A 21,748-nucleotide genomic window follows, 5' to 3' on the forward strand; every position below is an offset into this window, starting at 1 on the left:
CGTGGTACTCATTGAGGTCCTGCTCACTTCGTCTCCATTGAGGCTGCTGAAGAGAGTGAAGATGAGCAGCACTAATATTGGCTCGGAAATGGAAGCTACAGGGCAGGCTCAGTAAGTTGAGAAAAAAGGAAGAAAAAGACTCAGAACAGAAGAGAATCATCTGCAAGATTTGCCGGAAAGTGGTGTCTGCACCTCTCGCCAACACATCAAACTAATTCACCCACCTCAAGGTAAACCATAGAGCCATGTAAGGTGTTCCGTGGTCACATTTTGAGAAAGTAAAATATATTAATTCATTGTCTGGCTGCTGGCTGTTCTGCGTGAGCACCGCGGAGAACGCGCGCGGCATTGCGCCTCAGTCTTGGTAAAAATAGTAAGGTTGGTTGAAGTGCAGTTCAAACAGCAAAGCAATGATATAAAACTATAACCACCATCTTTACTGAAATGTTGTTATCTGACCAAGTCTGAGGTAAAATGCGCTGCGCCTTGTCTCTTTCACAGCACGCGGAACTGAGTTCAGAACCGCTACAAATATAACCATATAAAACTCAGTTCAGATAAATAAACTTCAGATGAGTAAGGACACGTAAAGTGAAACAAACATTGTCAAACATAAAGGACAGGTTTCTATTATTTTAAAATGGAACTAATGTCTTTTTTTTGGTCGGTTGTCTCTTGCGAGCCGATTTCTTAACGTCACGACATTTTAATCAACATATTATATGACGCGGGTCCCGTCAGGATATCTTGCGGCACAGACAGAACTGAATTGTTATTGGCGGGAACAGGAGTTTAATCAATCCAGATGATGTGGGAGCACATTAATAAATAGTTAAGAAAATTGTAATAATCACGCAGTGATTCTCATGCACGCAACAAAAAAACCCTAAGCACAAAAAAGGAGCGGAGAATGGACCGACACGCGCACACACACACCGATTTTTTTTGTAATGTGGTAAGAAACGTGACCGCACTATTCAGCGCGGTTTTAATAAATATATATTTTTTTAATTTTAAGCACTAAATGTAATTTAGGACCGCGGGGCAGGTGCGGCAAAACTGTGTATGTGGCGGGCTGATGCGGGATTAAAAGAAGGATTTTTTTTGCGGAACGGTAACGGGACAAAAAAGAAATTATGTCTGAATTAATTTCCTCCAATCGAATATAATTTAACATGGTTTAAGAATATAAAATAATTTATAAACAAACGAAATATTTAATATTGAGCTAATAGCCCAAGTGCAAAAATACAAAATCTGTAATACTCTGCACTGCACAATTCAAACGAAATAGCCGTAACGCAGCTGCGCTCCTGCCCTGCGATGCAGCCGAAGCCTGGGCAGCAGCAGAAATTCTGGGGTGAAAACTACATAACTACACAACATAAGGATACATAATGCACTCCAAATATTCAGGAGGGAAGTGAAATAAATGATACTGTACAGATATAATCTGTATCTAGTAGATATTTAATGAGAAATAAGAAGAGTGTGAATAAAAAAAAAAAACAGACGCCTATCACAGACTTCTTGAGCCTTGAGCCCGAACGGCCCGAGGAAAGGGGTGAGAAATAAATTTTTTTCGGGGCCGGGGGTCAGTGGAAAATTTTGCTGTGGATTAATTCGTCTTTTTTTTTTAAACGAATATTAGAATATTCGCTACCAATTACTGCCGAATATCCTGAGCTCAAAACCGCTATTCGGGCCAGCCCTAAAATAGATCTATGGATGGAGAAGGGGGAGGCGGACAAGCTCCTCCTTCAAAAAGTCTGCTCGGAAAAAGACAGGTTAGCTGTACAATGACGAATTATACAGGCAGCATATGTTCACTTGTTATGCTGTATTTATGGTTTATGTAGAGGTTGTATGTAGGCTGTATGGTTTGAAGAATAAAGATTTGTTACCAATAAATTTGTGGTGTTTTTTTTTTTTTTTTTTTTTTGGGGGGGGGGGGGTGGTTTGGGGTCTCGCGGTTAACCGCAATATCGCGGTGATGCGTTAGTTTTTTACCGCGGTTATAAAAAATCAATACCGCCCCAGCCCTAGGAGACACTTCTACAGGTAGAGGTCAGTTCCTGTGTGCAACAAAGAGTATGAAAGGATCCAGCAGCAAAAACTGGACTTTATCTATTTAAGACAGTGAGTTTGTGGGGGGGGAAGGTGGTGGGGTGGCTTGGAGGATTTGAGTTTTACTGAACTATCGCTTTAACCTCCTACTGTAAAAACTGAGCTGATTAACCCTCAGCCTCTCTCTCTCTTCCACTGTGTCTTTAGCAGGATTGCTGCTGATTGGCCTGATCTCACCCTGCAGGACGTTGAGAAGCTGACTCATGGCTTTCACACACACACACACACACACACACACACACACACACACACACACACACACACACACACACGCACACGCACACACGCACACACGCACTACTGTAATGCACTCTTCACTAGACCTCCAATAAAATCGATAGAGGTTCCAACTGTGGCAGCACTAACGGCTCTAACGGTTCTAACTGACTGCAGAACCAATCAATCTCACTCTGCCTCCCCCTACGGTCTTTATAATTCGTCGATATAAACATTTCATCATCTGGAATAATAATATTATACTATTTCATATTGCTTATTAATGTAAATCAGCTCAGGTAGCACAGACAGTCTCTCAATGTGATCAACACCTTATGCCTAGTTCACACTACTCGATTTTAACCAGTTTATTCAGCCTCTGTTTTTCACTGAACGCCGAACACAGAAACCTTTGCTCTGAGGCAAATGGGCAATCACTCACCATTCGCTCAGTCTTGTAGTGAGAACTGCTGAAAGACTGTTGCCAAGCAGTCTGCGAGTGAAAATGTCGACAGTGGAAAAGCCGCAGACGCCCAGCAAATATCTAGCATGTTTAATATCTGACCCAGTCGGCGACTAGGAGTAAAGAGCAGCAACTACCCTAGAGCCAGTGGGATCATGTAGAAAGAGACAGAGAATCACAAGCCCATACATAAAGATAAAAATATATAATTAATTAATTAATTAATATATGTGTGCATTTTTGTGTATATATATATATATATATATATATATATATATATATATATATATATATATATACATACATACAAAAAAAAAATATATATATACATACAATTAATTAATTTATACACTTATTAATATGCTATACCATATGTCTGTCTTTGTTAACTGCATAATACAAAGTATTTAAGCATGAAAGCTCATATTTGTAGTGTGGTAGCGTCCAGTATCATTACTACATCTCTGCCGTTGTAGCTGAGGCAACGTTAACAATGCTATGCTGTTACACAAAAAAAAAGATAAGAGTAGATATACCATAAAACACTGCTAAATGATTGTTAAGCCAGTTGTGTTTAACTACGTCTTTAGCTAACTGTTTTTTGGAAATAATGTAAAATTACATTAAAATTACAATTGGAAAACCGTAAACCTTGATGTGATGTTTCATGTCATTCATGATTAATGTATAAGGATTTGGTGAAGTTGATTGAATAAATAACTCCGGAGGCTCTCAATCAAATAAAATATACATTTATTACTTACAGACAAACTGTTTAATCCGCAACCAACAAATCGCAAGCGTCTGAAAGAAGCTGGTAAAGATCAGACGGGTGAACTCAGATCATGGCCAATATTTATTAAACTGAGAAAGAGAGTGAGAACGCTGATCCGGGATCAGATTAAGCAGAACTAAACTGATAAGGTGAGAAGGTCTGATCTCAGATCAGTGTTCTGACTCTAAAACGATGGATAAATACGGTCTCAGATCAGACTGAATAACAGAAGCAGCAGAGCACGAGTCCTTCAGCCTACGATGACTGTGTCGTCGTCGGGAAACTCGTAGAACGGCACTTCCAGGTTGAGAGGAGCCGGACCCTTCCGGATGCGGCCGGAGGCGTCGTAGTGTGAACCGTGGCAGGGGCAGTAATAGCCGCCGAACTCCCCGGCGTTGGCGATGGGTACGCAGCCCAGGTGAGTGCACACACCGATGACGATGACCCAGGAGGGGTTGAGCACGCGGTCTTTATCGTGCTGCGGATCCCGGAGCTCCGACAGATCCACCGCGGCTTCGGTAGCGATCTCCTTCTCGGTGCGGTGCCGGACGAACAGGGGCTTTCCTCTCCACTTGAAGGTCATGTTCTTCCCCTCGGGGATGTCCCCCAGCTTGATCTCGATCTTGGACAGGGCCAGGACATCGGCTGACGCGCTCATGGACGAGATGAACTGAGTGACCACGGTTTTGGCAGCGTAGACGCCCATTACGGCTGTGGTGCCGGTGACCAGGTAGGAGAACACCTTCCTGGATTCGCTGCTGTCCTGGGAGGGCTTGGACGGGTCCAGCACATCGTTGCGTCGGTAATCAGAGAAGTCTGGAACCCTGATGTCTGTGTGGGCGAAACGCACTCCTGCAGGAGCTAAAGACAAAAACAACAAGATAGAATTAGAACAGACACACCTGTTCACACAATAGAATCTGTGTTTTAAATTATGAAAACAAAATTATATGTTTCTATAACTTTATATAAAGTTGCATATTCACTGCACATTACCAATGGTTATCAAATCATGATGCAGATACAATTAATTTTTTTCTAAATTAATAAATATACACTAGTGTTGGGGTGCATTGGTTCACTCTGTAAACTAAAAAAAAATGCATCCTATGGTGTTTTTCTAAAATGCAGTATCCGATATTTAACAGATGTTACAGATGTTTTTATTTCTATCACTTAAATTATTCACCTTCTTTAAAAACAAAAAATTTGTAAGTCATTAATTAAAAATCTAAGTGATTTTTAATATACTGGAACATGCAATTTTGCCCATACAAATCTCAAAATATGTAGTTTTGAAACTTCATTTTACAAATTAATTTTTAATTAATTTTATAAATTATTATATGAAATAGATTGTATATTCTATATACTAGGGACGCCACCAGTGTGGAAATTCTGGGCCAATGGAAAATAAACATTTATAATTTACACAGAGAGACTACACACCCAAGTTAGAAACCAATTTAACATTTATATGCATCACATTTTAGTTTTTTTAACAAACTGCGAATTTTTTTCTTCACATTTTTTGGCATCTGAAGTTAGCTAACTGGTTCTTAAAATGGACTGTTTTAAACTTAAACCCTCTTTTTTACATTTCACTGTTAAAAGTAGAACAACAGAAAATACACTTTTAAATAAGATCAGACGAACAAGAGCAGGTTCACACACTGTTTAGTAGTGATGCTTTGAGTATGGTCAGTATGTCTCACTTAGGATCTTCATGAGTAATATTAACTTTGCACAGATTTAAAAGGGCCTGGGACACACATACATCACCAAGGGTTCTTTTTGAGTTTTTATAGTTAGTATTTCATTTTATATAAAAGTAACAACTAAAACCTGGGTGGACTTAATGACCCATTATTGCAAAGAATCTACAGTCTCTAGAAAAGCAAAGCTATGATCAGAATCATATCAGCATCACCAGATATAAAAACTTAAAGGACTTCATCTGTACTGAACAGAAGTTAATATGTATAATATATAAAATAAATATGAAATAGTACCTAAACAAAGCTATCTGTGCTGTGTTTCTTCTATAATAATCTTTATTTACAGCCCCAGTTCTGATAAAACAGGCCTCTTTAGTCTGACCTCTCTGTTTACAGCCTGAAGGTGACACAGGGTTAGCTTAGCTTAAGTGCTAAAAGAATAAAGTTAACTGACACAGCTCGTTAAATACAACCAGATTAAAGTTCTGACCTGATTATCTAATCTATGTTATATTTAAACGCTATTAATACAGTATTAGTGAAATAAATAGTTCTAAATACTAAACATTTAGCGTTAGCAAGATAGCTAACTACCTAGCTAGCTTTCTAGCCAGGTTAGCTTTAGCTAGCTTTCTGCTGTGTGAATGATCTAGAATTTAGAGTTCAATTATTGAAATACTATTAAATATAAACAGATATAAACGTAAAAATATATATTTTAGCAATGTTTAGGCTAAAATTATTATGGATCGCTATGACACAAGCTGTGACCTTCAACAGCCAGCTGGTTAAATTTTTCCATTCTACCTTAAATGTTGCAGTTAAGGTGGAACGGACAATTAGAGCAAAAAGCTGTTCTCCGCTTTAGCATTAGCATGCTAACAGAGTCCCTATACAAACTGAAGGCAAACCAGTGACATTAGCTTTAGCACGAGCATGCTAACTCTGTTCCTATTTAAACTAAAGGCAAACCAGTGACATTAGCATTAGCACTAGCATGCTAACCCGTCCCTGTTCAGACTGAACCTAATCCACCGACTAACGGCGAACCCCGTTCCCCTCACCGTTCAGTCTCGCGCTCACTGCGGGCCCACCGCGTGCGCTCCTCGCGCGCAGGCTCTCCTGCCCCAGCAGCGCGCGCTCCGCCAACGGTGCCGCGAACGCAGGCGGTGCGGGGTCGACAGCGGGGCGCGCGGGGACCAGAGGCTTCAGCGAGCCGCTCACCGCCCAGCTCGAGGCCTGCAGGTACGGGGACAGAGCGCGCGAGCGAGCCGCCACCGACATCATCCTCCTCTTTAGCGAACAAACGGACACCAGAACCGAACTGGACCGGAGAGCAATCCGGACTTGTGAAGGAAAACTGCGGTTCCTGTGATCTCGGTCAACGCCGGCCTCGCGCTGCACAGCGCATGCGCATTGAGAAAGTCTGCCTGCGTAAGTACGTCATCAGCGGCGCGCGAGCAGGGCAGCGGTGCAATGATACTGAATAATACTGAATAATAAATAAATAAATAAATAAATATGAAGTATTTAATACAAAAATACATAAATTACTATTACTACAGGGCAACACTTTACTGGAACAAAGATATTTATCATAACGATGTAACTTTTATTGTAACAGTGTGTAATCTATTATAGAAGTGTAACTTTTTTATTGTAACAGTGTGTATTCTATTATAGAAGTGTATTTTGTATTGTAACAGTGTGTATTCTATTGTAACAGTGTGTATTCTATTATAGAAGTGTATTTTTTATTGTAACAGTGTGTATTCTATTGTAACAGTGTGTATTCTATTATAGAAGTGTATTTTTTTATTGTAACAGTGTGTATTCTATTGTAACAGTGTGTATTCTATTATAGAAGTGTATTTTTTATTGTAACAGTGTGTATTCTATTGTAAGAGTGTGTATTCTATTGTAACAGTGTAACTGTTTTTGTTTTAACAGTTTGTATTCTGTTGTAGTGTAACTGTTTTGTTGTAACATTGTGTATACTATTGTAACAGTATGTACACTGTAGTAGTGTGACTGTTTTACTGTAACAGTGTACTCAACAGTTAACTGTTTTATAAAAAGAGTGTATTTTATTTAGTGCTGTCAGTAATAATTAATCTGGAAATGTAATGCTTTAGTTACTTTTTAACTCAAATTAATCTAAAAAATACTTTAGTCACTATGCATTGGCTCTGCCTCTCGACATATCTGACTGGACATGTGTACCTCTCACTTATTATTGGTGGGTTCTGCCTGTGTTTAGTGTGAAACTGAACAATGGACACTCAGGAAAATGCTAAGGACACGCCCATCACAACGGAAACCTGTCAGTCTTTATCAGAGAGAGACATGTGTAGGTAGTTTAGAGCTGCTGGAGTTTCTGCAGTGCTTTTATGAAGCATCATTAGAGCCTGAGGGGATTTTTTATTGATTTGTATGATGAATAATGATGTCTCTTTTCTAAAATATGTACTATGTATAAAATGTACTGACATTGTTTAATCGTGATTAATCCCAGACTATTACTGTGATTAGTATAATTATTTTGTAAGTAATTGACACCGCGAATATAAATGCAGTTTATGGAGGTGGTTTGGGTGAATGTGGTTAAGGGGAGGGGGGTGTTGCGGGGGTTGTGGTGGAGGTCAGTGATTTCTCACTAATTATAGAATAAAAGTCTCTGATGGGGTCAGTGTGTGAACAGATTGGCCTTTCTGTCCTCCAGCATTCTCCACACTGTTCTCCGTAATAATCCCATAACACACACTCTCTCTCTTTCTCACAGAACACACACATACACACACACACACACACACACACACACAGAAACAGCTCAGTAGGAGGCTTGACATCAGAGGTCAGCTGTCTGCTCACATTTCAGCATTAGCTATGTTTCTGTGTGTGTGTGTGTGTGTGTGTGTTTAAGAGTGATTATTCAGCAGTTGGTATTTGTTGGATGTGATTTCTGCCAAAGTCGTTTGTCTGCTTACACGGTCAATTTTAGCCAGATGTCGCTGGTCACCATCATTACCTTCCTCTGCACTGCGCTGTCCACTGTGGGTGGTAATGCTTTTTATGTTGTATTTCTGGTACATGTGACACTGTGTATCAAGGAATATTTAATACCCCCAGAAATTCAACGTTCCGTCTATCTGCACCCAATATCAGACCTCTCATAATTCACCTGGCCTTGCCATGAGCACAATGCCCAGTGTACAACCTCTCTCACAAGACACCACCTTATAACTTGGTGGGGCTAAACTGCTGTAGAGTGAATAGGTGGGGCTGAACTGCTGCAGAGTGAATGGGTGGGGCTAAACTGCTGTAGAGTGAATGGGTGGAGCATCATGCTGTGCGAATACTTTTATTCAACAGCAACATATTTAGGAATCTGCTCAGAGTTGACGGGAAGATGGATGGAGATGGAAATACAGGACAATTCTGGAAAAAGGAAACCTATTGGAGACTGCAAAAGACTTGAGACTGGGCCTTCCGGCAAGACGATGACCATAAACACACAGCCAGACCTACAGTGGAATGGTTCTCAGATGCTCTCCATCCAACCTTCATCTGTTTTAAAACGAAAAATAGAGAAAAATCTCAGTCTGTAGATGGGAAAAGCTTGTAGAGACAAACCCCAAAAAGACTTGAAGCTGTAATTGCAGTGAAAGATGCAATTAAAATCATAATAAAATACATTTAAGAATTTTTATGAATACTGAACTTCTAAGATTCCTGTACTGGTTGTTGTATAGAGTCAGAGCTGCTGCGGTCGTGTTGTAATCTGGATTATACTGGCATGCAGTGAAGCGAGTGGCGTGACTGCTGCGTGTCTGAGGATGAAGATGATGTTGAAGATGAGCGTGTGAGGACTCAGGACACGCTGTGCTGCAGAGCGGAGGGAGGGTTTATCAGGCGTGTAGATGTTCCTGCTGGACGACAGCAGATCTGCAGGGTGAACAGCAGGAGATCAGAGCCGAACAGTCCGGAGGAGGCGGAGTCACGCTGAGCGTAATCTGTAATACTCGTATAATCTGAGTATATCTGAGTGACACTGCTCTCAGATCTGCTGTGTGATATTATTACAGTCATGCTTTCACGCCAGTGATTAACCCAGCCTGTTTAGTCAACTTCGATCAACTAAAAATACAAAAAAATACATTTTGAAAAAACTAAATTGATCTGTGATGATCTAAAATAGTTCCTTTTATTTTACATTTAAATATTTAAAAATCCTATATTATAAATTTCAGTGTTAGGAAGAAAAAATGTGATTAATCATAATTAATAATAACGTAACTTTTTTTCTGTTGTGTTTGTAATTCTCTGATCTTTTTGGGTTGTGTTTGTAACACTTCAGTATTTTTGTGCTGTGATTATAACAATCCGATCTTTTTGTCTTTTGTTCATAATAATCCAGTCTTTTTGTGCTGTGTTTGTAACATCCAGATCTTTTTGTGTTGTGTTTGTTACACCCCTATTGTCAGGGTTGGGTGCAGGAAGGAAGGACGAGGGGGCAGACGTGGAATGCAAGCAATCAGGATATTTAATAACCGAAATAAACACAAAATATACATAAAGACTTAGAAAAGAAACAGGACTGAAAAACACAGAAAAACCGAGGAAACACTGACAGATGTGGAATGTACAATCACCGACAAGAAAGAAAGGACATGCTAAGGTATAAATACACACGGAGGGAAACGGGAATCAAAGACACCTGGGGAAACAGGTAATGAGGGGGCGGAGCTACAGATAAGAGTCACGTGGGAGAACACAGGTGAGAACACTCAGACAAAGGGAAAACACAGAGCATGTGCACGTGACGTGACACCTATATTTTGGTGTTGTATTCATAATTCTCTGATCTTTTTGTTTTGAGATTGTAACACTCTGATCTTTTTGTCTTTTGTTCATAATAATCCAATCTTTTTCTTTGGTGTTCGTAACACTCTGATCTTGTTGTGTTGTGTTCTTAACACTCTCATCCTTTTGTCTTGTGTTCCTAATGATCCTTTTTTGTTTTGTGTTCGTAACTATCTGACCTTTTTGTAATGTGTTTTTTTCATAACACTCCAGTCTTTTTGTGGTTTATCTGTAAGGGGTATTTGTAGCTCACAAGTTGTAAAACTTATCTGGCACAGATAATAAAGCTTCTTTGATTATTCAGAACATTTTGTCAGTGTAATCTCCAGCCTTTCAGCCGTTATCTGTATTCACTCCTCCATCCTCTCTCTCTCTCTCTCTCTCTCTCTTGCTCGGTGTGGGTGGGGGGGTTGGGGTGGTGGGCCGTGACTCACAGTGGGACCCCTAATCTGGTCCAGATCGCTGTAATTAGCGTTTCTTTGAAGTTATCTCGGTTGGCAGATCCAATTAGCTTCTTCTGCTGCTCCTCAAACATCATACAGTGTGTGTGTGTGTGTGAGAGAGAGAGTATGTGTGTGTAATTCACGTAATTTGGGGATTTCTCAGTCTGTTGGATTTGTATGTTACAGTGATTTTCCAGCTCCTGATTGTTCAGTCAGATTAGGAGATTCAAAAGTATTACAATAATTTTTCCCATAAAAATCAATGAAGTGCAAAACTCGACACTTAACCAACCACCTGACACACCTGAGCAACCACCTGAAAAACCATAGCAACTACTAATCAACACCTAAACAACTATTTAGGGCACTTTAGAAACCACTCGCAACACCATAAAATCTACTTATGAACACCTAAGCAACCACCAAGCCTGAAGCACCTTAGCAACCACCTTGGACATCACAGCAAATGTCTAGCAACACCCTAAATACTCACCTGTCACACCTTAGCAACCACCATAGCAAATCCCTAGCAGAATCATAAATAATTACCTATCACACCTTAGCAACCACCTGGGACACCATAGGAACTATGTAGCAACCCCTAAACAATAATTTGACACACATTAGTAACCACCTAGGACACCATAGCAGTTGCCTATCAACAACTAAGCAACCACCAGACACACATTAGCAACGACGTAGGAGACCATAGCAACTACTTAGCAAAACCTAAGCAACAGCTAGACACAGATTTGTAACCACAACACACCTGAGTAACCACCTGAAAAACCATAGCAACTACTAATCAACACCTAAACAACTATTTAGGGCACTTTAGAAACCACTCGCAACACCATAAAATCTACTTATGAACACCTAAGCAACCACCAAGCCTGAAGCACCTTAGCAACCACCTTGGACATCACAGCAAATGTCTAGCAACACCCTAAATACTCACCTGTCACACCTTAGCAACCACCATAGCAAATCCCTAGCAGAATCATAAATAATTACCTATCACACCTTAGCAACCACCTGGGACACCATAGGAACTATGTAGCAACCCCTAAACAATAATTTGACACACATTAGTAACCACCTAGGACACCATAGCAGTTGCCTATCAACAACTAAGCAACCACCAGACACACATTAGCAACGACGTAGGAGACCATAGCAACTACTTAGCAAAACCTAAGCAACAGCTAGACACAGATTTGTAACCACAACACACCTGAGTAACCACCTGAGACACCATAGCAACAACTAATCAACACCTAAACAACCATCTAGGACACTTCAGAAACCACCTGGCACACCATAGCATCTACTTATGAACACCTAAACATCCACCAAGCCTGACCTGTCTTAGCAACCACGTAGCAACACCTAAGCAACAATTTGACACACATTAGTAACCACCTGGGACATCTTAGCAACCACATGACCACATATGTTTACTTGGTTGGTTTGGATAGACTTTTCTTTCCATTAATAAAGGAAATCATCATTTCAAAATGTATTAAAAGCTTTTTTTATATTAACTCAAGTTATCTTTGTCTGATATTAAAGTTTATTTGATCATCTGAAAAATGTAAGTATGGTAAAAAAAAAAAAAAAAGTAAAATTAAAACAAGCCTGTAGGGAGGAAAACATTTTTTCCCAGCACTGTAAAATCAGGAAAAATCAAATAAACATCTGAATAATTAAACAGTTCTTTAGATATAAGTTTTTTAATAGAACTTTGGTTTAAAATGGTTCTATGTAACTCTTTTGATAGAAGTCAGAGAACCCTTTATTGATGCTCTGATCTGTTCTTTGATATCTGAACTGGCGCTTTTATCCTTGCTTTGATCTCAGCTGTCATCTTTTCCTGATTGATCCTATAAATAATGTGGATAAAAGGATCAGAATAGAACATGACAAGGTTCTAAACCGAGCTGTTCCCGGCATGTCGGGTCTCGATAATGGAGGAACAGTTTATTACATTGGAACTGCTCTTCATTAATCACCCTGACTAACGAACTCAGAGCCCCACACTGACTTTTACTGCATTACTGCATTCTACCGTCATCAGATTATCTCATCGCCACACGTTACACACCCTCGGTTCTGCAATACAACACTCCAGAACCAGAAGATTTCTGACGGCATGTTCTAAACTAAAAAGGTTCTGCATGATTCTAAAAAAGAGGTTTTGACAATTTATAAAAATAGGTTTTTTGTTTTGAGTTGGTTTGGTTGGTCTGAACAAGTTAATCTCAAATTTTCACTCTGAATGGGTTAAAATTAAACCCCCACTCTAAATTAGTTAATCTCAAACTCCCATTCCGAACAAGTTAATCTCAAACAGACATATTTTAGAGTATCAGTATATAAATTGAGTTACAGTAAGTACAGTAGACATGATCTTGAACAAATTTAAGCTAATAAATCTTATCTGAGAGGTTTTTGGCGTATCTCCAGGGTTTGGTTTGATACATGTTCTGTTAGTTTATCTGATCCGGACGGATCCGGAGTGTTTATTGGGTTCTGTAGTACAGGGTTCTGTATGTACGGAGAGATCAGCAGGCTGTGTATCTCTGTTAGATCAGCTCGGGTTTGTTCTGCCGGTGCCGGTGTTATTATCGGGTCGTGTTTGTAGAAATGTTCTGAATTATTAAACACTTGTAGTCTGGCCGATGCGCTGCAGTCGTCACGACAACTACAATAAGCTGCATTTAAATGCTACAGCGGCACTTCAGCCAATCAAATTACAGCACAGAATAATGAACCCATAACTGCACTGATCCGTCTGTGTTTCTAAAGCGCTTTGTAAATATCATGAATAAACTCCCGCAGAACCCCATTAGCACCGCAACAGCAGCGGCCATCATCCTTTAAACAGAGTTATTATAGAGGATCAGCTCAGTGACGATCAGCTCAGACACTCACAATCAGCTGGACCCGCAGTTAAACAGCAAACTCACTCTCAAGCTCAGAGCTCTCGCAGACGATCAGCTTAAATATGAACAGCTTAGAGACAAGCAACTCAAATATGATCAGCTCAGAGACCAGCAACTCAAGTGTGATCAGCTCAAAGACAATGAACTGACATACGATCATCTTGCATACCAGCAAGTCAAATAGGACCATTAGAGGCAAGCAAGTCAACTAGGATCAGCTCAGAGATGAGCAACTCAAATATGATCATTTTAGAGACCAGCAACTCAAATATAATCAGCTCAGAGATGATGAGCAACTCACAGATGATCAGCTTAGAGGCAAGCAAGTCAAATAGGATCATATTAGAGACAAGCAACTCAAATATTATCAGTTTAGAGATGAGCAACTCACATATGATCAGCTTAGAGGCAAGCAAGTAAAGTAGGATCAGTTTGGAGATGAGCAACTCACATATGATCAGCTTAGAGACCAGCAACTCAAATATGATCAGTTTAGAGACGAGCAACTCAAATAGGATCATCTTAGAGACCAGCAACTCAAATATGATCATCTTAGAGACCAGCATTCAAATATGATCAGTTTAGAGACAAGCAACTCAAATATGCTCAGTTTAGAGATGAGCAACTCAAATATGTTCAGCTCAGAGACCAGCAACTCAAATATGATCAGCTCAGAGACCAGCAACTCAAATATGATCATCTTAGAGACAAACAACTCACATATGATTAGTTTAGAGACGAGCAACTCAAATATGATCAGCTCAGAGATGAGCAACTCAAATATGATTATCTTAGAGACAACAACTTAAATATGATCAGTTCAGAGACCAGCAACTCAAATATGATCAGTTTAGAGATTAGCAACTCAAATATGATCAGTTTAGAGACAAGCAACTCACATATGATCAGCTTAGAGACCAGCAACTCAAATATGATCAGCTCAGAGACCAGCAACTCACATATGATCATCTTAGAGACGATCAGTTGATCAGATGATTAGTTCATACACTGTAAAACCCGATAAGTTGACTGAACTCAAAACTTTTGTCGTAACCGATTACCTAATAAATTTTAAGTTCATGTAAAATATTTTTTAAGTACAGTGAACTTAACAAATACATACACAAACATATTTAAAATTAATATTTTCCTGAACTTGTATTTAGTCTTCTTTCTGGTTTCATTCAACTATTTGTTTTAAATACACATAGAAAAGTAGATGAAAGAAAACAGTAAACAACTAAAAGTACTGAGAGCACCGCAAAAACACAGAGTTACTGCAGCTCAGTAAATGATGCTTGTTCTACAGCCTACAACACAGAGAGCAAGTATTTAATAATAATCTGTGATCTACAAGTTTACCTAAGGTAGCCCCGGGTGAATCACTACACACTGATGGTGAGTGTCAGTAACTGTTGGACACACCCAGTATGCAAATAGATTGTGACAGAAGCCAATGGAAAAGAAGCTGTTAATGGCAACAGACTAAACTCAGTTATTATAAGTTGGTTCAACTCAAAGATCTCAGTTTTAATGTATATATGTGCCCACAACTCAAAAAAGTTGAGTATTGTTTAGAAATCTCCAATTTTGTGTAAAACAGACTTAATTTATTTGAGTTCAAACAACTTCTGGGTTTACAGTGTAGAGATATTCAATGAACTGACATACGATCATCTCGCATACAAGCAAATGATCAGCTCAGAGGCTAGCAACTCCAATATAATCAGCTTAGAGACAAGGAACTTTATTATGATCAGCTCAGTGGTGATCAGTTTTCATACATTCCCCCAAACAGATGCTCAGCTCAAATAATCAGTTCATAGTAAATGCTATCTTAAAAGGGCACAGATCAGCTTGCAGACAGTGATACTTTAAGATAATGTTAATTTACAGTTTACAGGGGAAAAGCTCACAGATCAGTTTACAATCAGCTCGGTTACGTTTAACTCGCAATCAGTAAGTAATTTCAAAAATCAGCTCAGAGATGATCAGCTCAGTGACTTTACAGAATACTTTATTTGCAGTCAGCTTAGGGATGATCAGCTCAAATTCAACCAGCTCAGACATTATAGGTTAAACCAGCTCAGAGAGAGGAACAGCTCAGAGGGGAACAGCTCAAACACAATCAGATGACCAGCTTAAAGATTAGTTGCATACAATCAGCACAGATTTTTAGGGATCAGCTCAGAGTCATCTTATTGACGATCAGCTCACATACAGTACGTATAGTCATCAAATCGATGCTAAGCTGATCAGCTCAGAGATGATCAGTTCAAAGATCAGCTCATGTACAAGAAGCTCAGTTGCTGAAAAACAACCGAAACTGCAGTTTTAGTTTTGATTTTTTTATATTCAGTCCTTAATCCTGATCCAGTTCTTGTCTCTGACCCGGTTCTGTCTCTCTGGGTCCGGTTCCGGTCCTTGTGTTTGTCTGGACCGTGGCTGGTGTGGTGGCTCTGGGCTTTATGTGGTTCACTGTGGTCCAGTTTAATGGAGAACAGGGGAAATAGGTTTGCGGTTCTGTTGAATTTGCAGAACTGTGAGCTGATCCGGTTCCTCTGGGCTGCTGGGTAACGAGAGTAAACCCACCTGACCTCTGAACCGGGTCGGTGTAGAACCTCTCAGTATGAGTGTGACACAGCCCAGGCCGACAGATGATTGGATCATCAAAACACACACACACACACACACACACACCTGCTCCTGTCGGGTTCACAGGCTAATATATCTGCCCCTGGATGGAAGCTGGCAGCACCAATCTCAATCTGCTTTCTATGATTCTGTGTGAAAGCACTGTGATCCATCAGCGCCGACCCTGATACACACACACACATACACACACACACATCTGCTGGAATTCAGCGCGATTCTATTCATTCTCTCCTCCCAGCTCCAATTAATTAATCTCAGAACCGCCCCGCGTTTAGAACCGGACTGTACTGCAGAACCTTCTCAAACTGCTGCTGGGAATTCTCCTGGAATCGTTCCATTCAGAAATATTACAACTTGTTTTTAATTACATCAACAAAACATATTTTATCACTTAATTAGAGCAGTGAGTGTGTGTGTGTGTGTGTGTGTGGTTGTGTGTATGTGTGTGTGTGTGTGGCCGGTCTGTGGGGAGTGTGTTTAGTAACGCTGGTTATCGGATTGGGTCGTTCACACATTGCCTGCCAGAACTGGGCCCGGCAGGAAGAGACGTCTTATTAGCTAATTTGCATAAAGCAACAGAAGGGAATTAATCTGGCCTTTAATCCCCGTCAGAACATCTCCAGACACACGGACCAACCGGAACCAGAACCAGCTCTTCTAATGAGCAGAACCAATCACAACTCAGAGAACTTTTCAGGATGTTTTTACACAAACCTGATTTAGTCAGTCTGTTCCAACAGATTACAGTGCTGGTGATTCTGTATCTACTGTAACTGTAGATTAACCCTTATTTAAACGGCTGTAATCTGAATAGGTGGGATTAAACTGCTGTGGGTGGGGCTAAACTGATGGAGACTGAATGAATGGGTGGGGCTAAACTAAAGTAAACTGAATGAATGGGTGGGGCTAACTGATGTAGACTGAATTAATGAATGGGTGGGGCTAAACTGATGTAGACTGAATTAATGAATGGGTGTAGCTAAACTGATGTAGACTGAATGGATGGGTGGGTGTGGCTAAACTGATGTAGACTGCAATAATGTATGAGTGGGGCTAAACTGATGTAGACTGAATGAATGGGCGGGGTTTAATTTATGTAGACTGAATGAATGGGTGTTGCTAAACTGATGTAGACTGAATGAATGGGCGGTGCTTAATTTATGCAGACTGAATGAATGGGCGGTGCTTAATTTATGCAGACTGAATGGAGGAGGCTAAACTGACGTAGATTGAATTAATAGGTGGGGCTAAACTAAAGTAGACTGACTGAATGGAGGGGGCTAAACTGATGTAGACTGAATGAATGGGTGGGGCTAATTTTTTGTATTCTAGTATTGTAGTTCTGTTTTTCAGAAATAATTTGAAATAAGATTGTGTACAAAAAGAAATAAAATAAAGAGACGTATCCAATTTTATACAAGTTCATACTACTGTCCATACAGCTGCTTCCTGTTTAAACTGAACTGTATCAGACACAGTACAGCGTTTTCCTCTGATATTAGAGCATGATCTAATTCATTGTAAATGAATGTAATAATTAAATATATAAATAACACCCCTCTTTTTAAACAGAGCCTGCGTACAGTTCCATTACTCACCCACTCCAAGCTGAATGTCCCGTTAATAACGACACTCAGGCTGTACTGTGGCGCCGTGGGAGAAGCTTGTTTTTAAATAGAACAGAATCATAAGTGCCACCATTAACTGTAGTAATCAGACTTCTCCAGACTTACAGCAGAGCTGCGTTTAAACACGTCCTTCTCCTGATCGCAGATAATACACTCCTAATTAACGTAAACATTATTCAGTTTATTCAGTAACATTATTCTAACATTACACAGTTTCCCTGATCAAAATTAAACCTTGACAAAATGACATCACCAGCCTGCAGCACTGCCCAGACACATAAAACACGCCCCGACCGTAATCAGACCACACCCCTCAAATACTGAAAGCGTGCATGCATCCGCTGGCCACTTTATTAGAAACATCTGATTTGTGATCTGTAAACATGTGCTTTAGATCATAAATACATACTAGACTGCTATCATTATCATAAACCCTCCTATCAAACATGATTGATGGTTAATAAAGGAAGTGCTTTAGTGTAAATGAGTGAGTGTGTATTACTGGGGTAAGAGGAGTGAGAGAGTGTGTATTATTGGAGTGAGAGAGTGTGTATTACTGGGGTAAGAGGAGTGAGAGAGTGTGTATTATTGGAGTGAGAGAGTGTGTATTACTGGGGTAAGAGGAGTGAGAGAGTGTGTATTATTGGAGTGAGAGAGTGTGTATTGTTGGAGTGAGAGGAGTGAGAGAGTGTATTATTGGAGTGAGGAGTGAGAGAGTGTGTATTACTGGGGTAAGAGGAGTGAGAGAGTGTGTATTATTGGAGTGAGAGAGTGTGTATTGTTGGAGTGAGAGGAGTGAGAGAGTGTGTATTATTGGAGTGAGAGAGTGTGTATTGTTGGAGTGAGAGGAGTGAGAGAGTGTATTATTGGAGTGAGGAGTGAGAGAGTGTGTATTACTGGAGTGAGAGGAGTGAGAGAGTGTGTATTACTGGAGTGAGAGGAGTGAGAGAGTGTGTATTACTGGAGTGAGAGGAGTGAGAAGGAATATTGGAGTGTGTGTGTGTGTGTGTGTGTGTGTGTGTGTGTGGAACATGATGAACACAGATGTTGGTTCTGTAATGTTCTGATAGGAAAGTGAAAACTGAGCCAAATTACCAATAAACTCCTCCAGCTCCTCCACTCACCACTCCAGCATCCCTCATCCATCCCATAATCAGATTTAATCAGTCTGATTACTGATCAGAAGTAGGATGGAGGAACACGCTTAGGATTTCAGCAAGCAGGAGCTTCTCCAGACAGAACCCAGAGTGAAAACACTCTACAGCTCTGGAAACAATGAAGAGAGAGAGCACTTCTATAAACTACAGACAACATTTCACCCAAATCCCAAATAAAAATATCATATCAGTGTCATTGAGAGCATTTATTTACAGAAAAGGAGAAATGTCTGAGATTACAAAAAAAAGATGTAGAGCTTTCAGACGTCAAATAATGCAAAGAAAAAAACAAGTTCATATTCATAAAATAGTTTTAAGAGTTCAGAAATCAATATTTGGTGGAATAACCCTCACAGTTTTTTTTCATGCATTTCGGCATCATATTCTCCTCCACCAGTCTTACACTCTGCTTTTGGATAACGTTATGCTGCTTTACTCCTGGTGCAAAAATTCAAGCAGTTCAGTTTGGTTTGATTGAGACTTTTTTTCTGCATTGATTCTCTCTTGAGATGAATAGAGAATTCGAGAGGGAAAAGTTAACAAGATGTTAGGAAAGTTATGTGTGTGTGTGTGTGTGTGTGTGAGTGTCTATTAATGTGTGTGTGTGTGTGAGTGTGTATTAATGTGTGTGTGTGTGTCTCGCAGTCGTTCCTCACGTTGGCAGGGCATTATTGTTTTATCAGAGGAGCATTAAGGCGGAGTGCAGCTGTGACAGATGTGGTTGGCTAATTAAAATATCCGTCATGTTCCTGCAAATTAAACGTCATTTAGATTTTTTTCGCGCCCGTCTGATGCTGCACCAGCGGGCAGAGCGGCGGGCATCAGCGCGCCAACAAGGCCGTCCGTCAGGAGCCGTATCACAGCCCAGCGACGCCGCGACGTACCTACAAACACTCTCTAATTACTAAACCCTCTGCGCTCCTGAGATAAACCGCCAGAGTGAGCAGAGTGAGCGTTCAGCCTGGATTACCCGTTCTCCAACAGCTCCCTGGCACCTTCTGCACGCTTCTCCACCTTCAGCTTCAAACAATGAGGCAGTCACATGACCTAGCGTTCATGGAGTCCTGCTAACTGGTGGGTGTCCGTTTCTCATTAGCTACGTTAGCCTCAGAGCTCCTTCTTAGTTTCTTCTGAAGCACCAGCACTAGCATGATTGGAAACTGCAGTGTGTGATAGCATGTGTGTGTGTGTGTGTGTGTGTGAGGGTATAATATCAGCAAACAATAATACTACACAAAAAACAGCAGAAATTGTTTTAAATTACACTTTTATTTTGAAAGCGCGCCAAAATCTGCACCCCCGCCAGGAAAAGCACCTCCTCTCAAGAGCACGCTCCTTATTAAAGTTAGCTAAAGCAATCATCTTCACTTATCTCCATCAAGGAGACTTGGATTTGCGCTCCCGAGAGAGGGTGCTTTTCCTGGCGGGGGTGCAGAATTCAGCACAACACTGGCTTTTTCAAGCGAGGTCAGTGATGAGCAACAATAACAATACAACAATATACTACAATACAAACAGCTTTTGGGTAATTTCTTGTCTGTCTGCTAACAGACGGGGAGAGTATGGGTTCTCTAATGTTTATTTATAATAACTGCTGCCAAAAACCCTCTATGTAATGTAAAATTACTTTCTTTTTAATAAATGAATCTCATTGTGAGAAGTGCTTTTAGTAGAAAAAAAAATTAAAACACAGGAGAGTGGAGAAAATGTGAGTATACAACAGAATTGACATGCCAATACATAATAATAATGATAATAATAATAATAATAACCAAATCTGTTGTTATATTATTTTTTAAATATTAGGTGATTACTGATCAGTTTTTGTCATATATGTATATAATTCAGACATTGCATGCATATTTTTTTCCAATATCAGTAAATGTTGGTTGGATTTAACCAGAGAATGTAATAAAGATGGACGCCGTGTCGCCGTTCCCATTCATTCAATGAAAATGAAGCCAAAATCTTCCACCATATTGGTGATCCTGAAACCCGAGTCTGCGCAGTAGAGACCAGAGGAGGGAGAAAGACTGTGGAGAGACAGCCTACTCATTTAAATAACCCCGCCCCTGAGGGCTGCATCAGGTCACAGGCTGCAGAGCAGAGCGGAGCGGAGCTGATGGTCTGTTATTGGTCCCGCCCATAACCAGCTCTTTTACAATAACCACACCTTTTTTGAATAGAGCTGAATAAAGTTTTACAAAACGAATTCTGTGGGGATATAAAAATTGGACAATATAAGCAGAGGTTACACTAGCTGCTGCATTTAAATAATGGAGGTAGAATTACAGTATATTAGAAAAAAACCTGATTGAAAGTTGTTCTGTTTTGCCATTGAAACCTATGGGGATGGGTCGAGTTACACAGCTTTCTGAAACCGAACAGCAGGGGGCGCCCGACCTGTGGTGGCTTCACTTTTGAGAGACGATGCTTTGTCCAGCTATATACAGTCTATGCATTCAACTAATAATAAAGAGAAGAGAAGAAAAAACATCTAATACTTATTTGTGATTAAATGTTATAATGTTGTAAGTCACTCTAGGGTGGGCTTTGATTGTGTTTGCGGTCAGTCTGAGTCTCAGGTTTGTGTAATTGTGGCTTGATTCTAGCCTGTTCTGTTAGTTGTGTAGCAGCGCTAATGTTGAGTTAGCGTTAGCATGGTGATTTGGCGTGTGAATGAAGGGCGTGTTAGAGCTGGTGTTTGGGCAGGTGCTGCAGCTCTGTGTTTGTGGGTAATGGATGTAAACGGTCTGTT

The 21,748-nt window shown here is 40.2% G+C and overlaps 1 protein-coding gene across 1 annotated transcript; it reads right to left on the reverse strand.

Annotated features, from left to right (window-relative positions):
* Window positions 1-3,542: 3,542 nt before the first annotated feature.
* Window positions 3,543-6,726, reverse strand: LOC103029512 (cytochrome b-c1 complex subunit Rieske, mitochondrial). The gene is made up of 2 exons (XM_007232684.3): window positions 6,364-6,726; window positions 3,543-4,442 (listed from the first exon to the last, which is right to left on the reverse strand). Exons 1-2 carry the CDS (start codon window positions 6,584-6,586, stop codon window positions 3,832-3,834), a joined length of 834 nt encoding a protein of 277 aa, XP_007232746.2. The 5' UTR covers window positions 6,587-6,726; the 3' UTR covers window positions 3,543-3,831.
* Window positions 6,727-21,748: the final 15,022 nt, after the last annotated feature.

Source organism: Astyanax mexicanus, chromosome 23 (genome assembly GCF_023375975.1).
Source record: "Astyanax mexicanus isolate ESR-SI-001 chromosome 23, AstMex3_surface, whole genome shotgun sequence".
NCBI lineage: Eukaryota > Metazoa > Chordata > Actinopteri > Characiformes > Acestrorhamphidae > Astyanax > Astyanax mexicanus.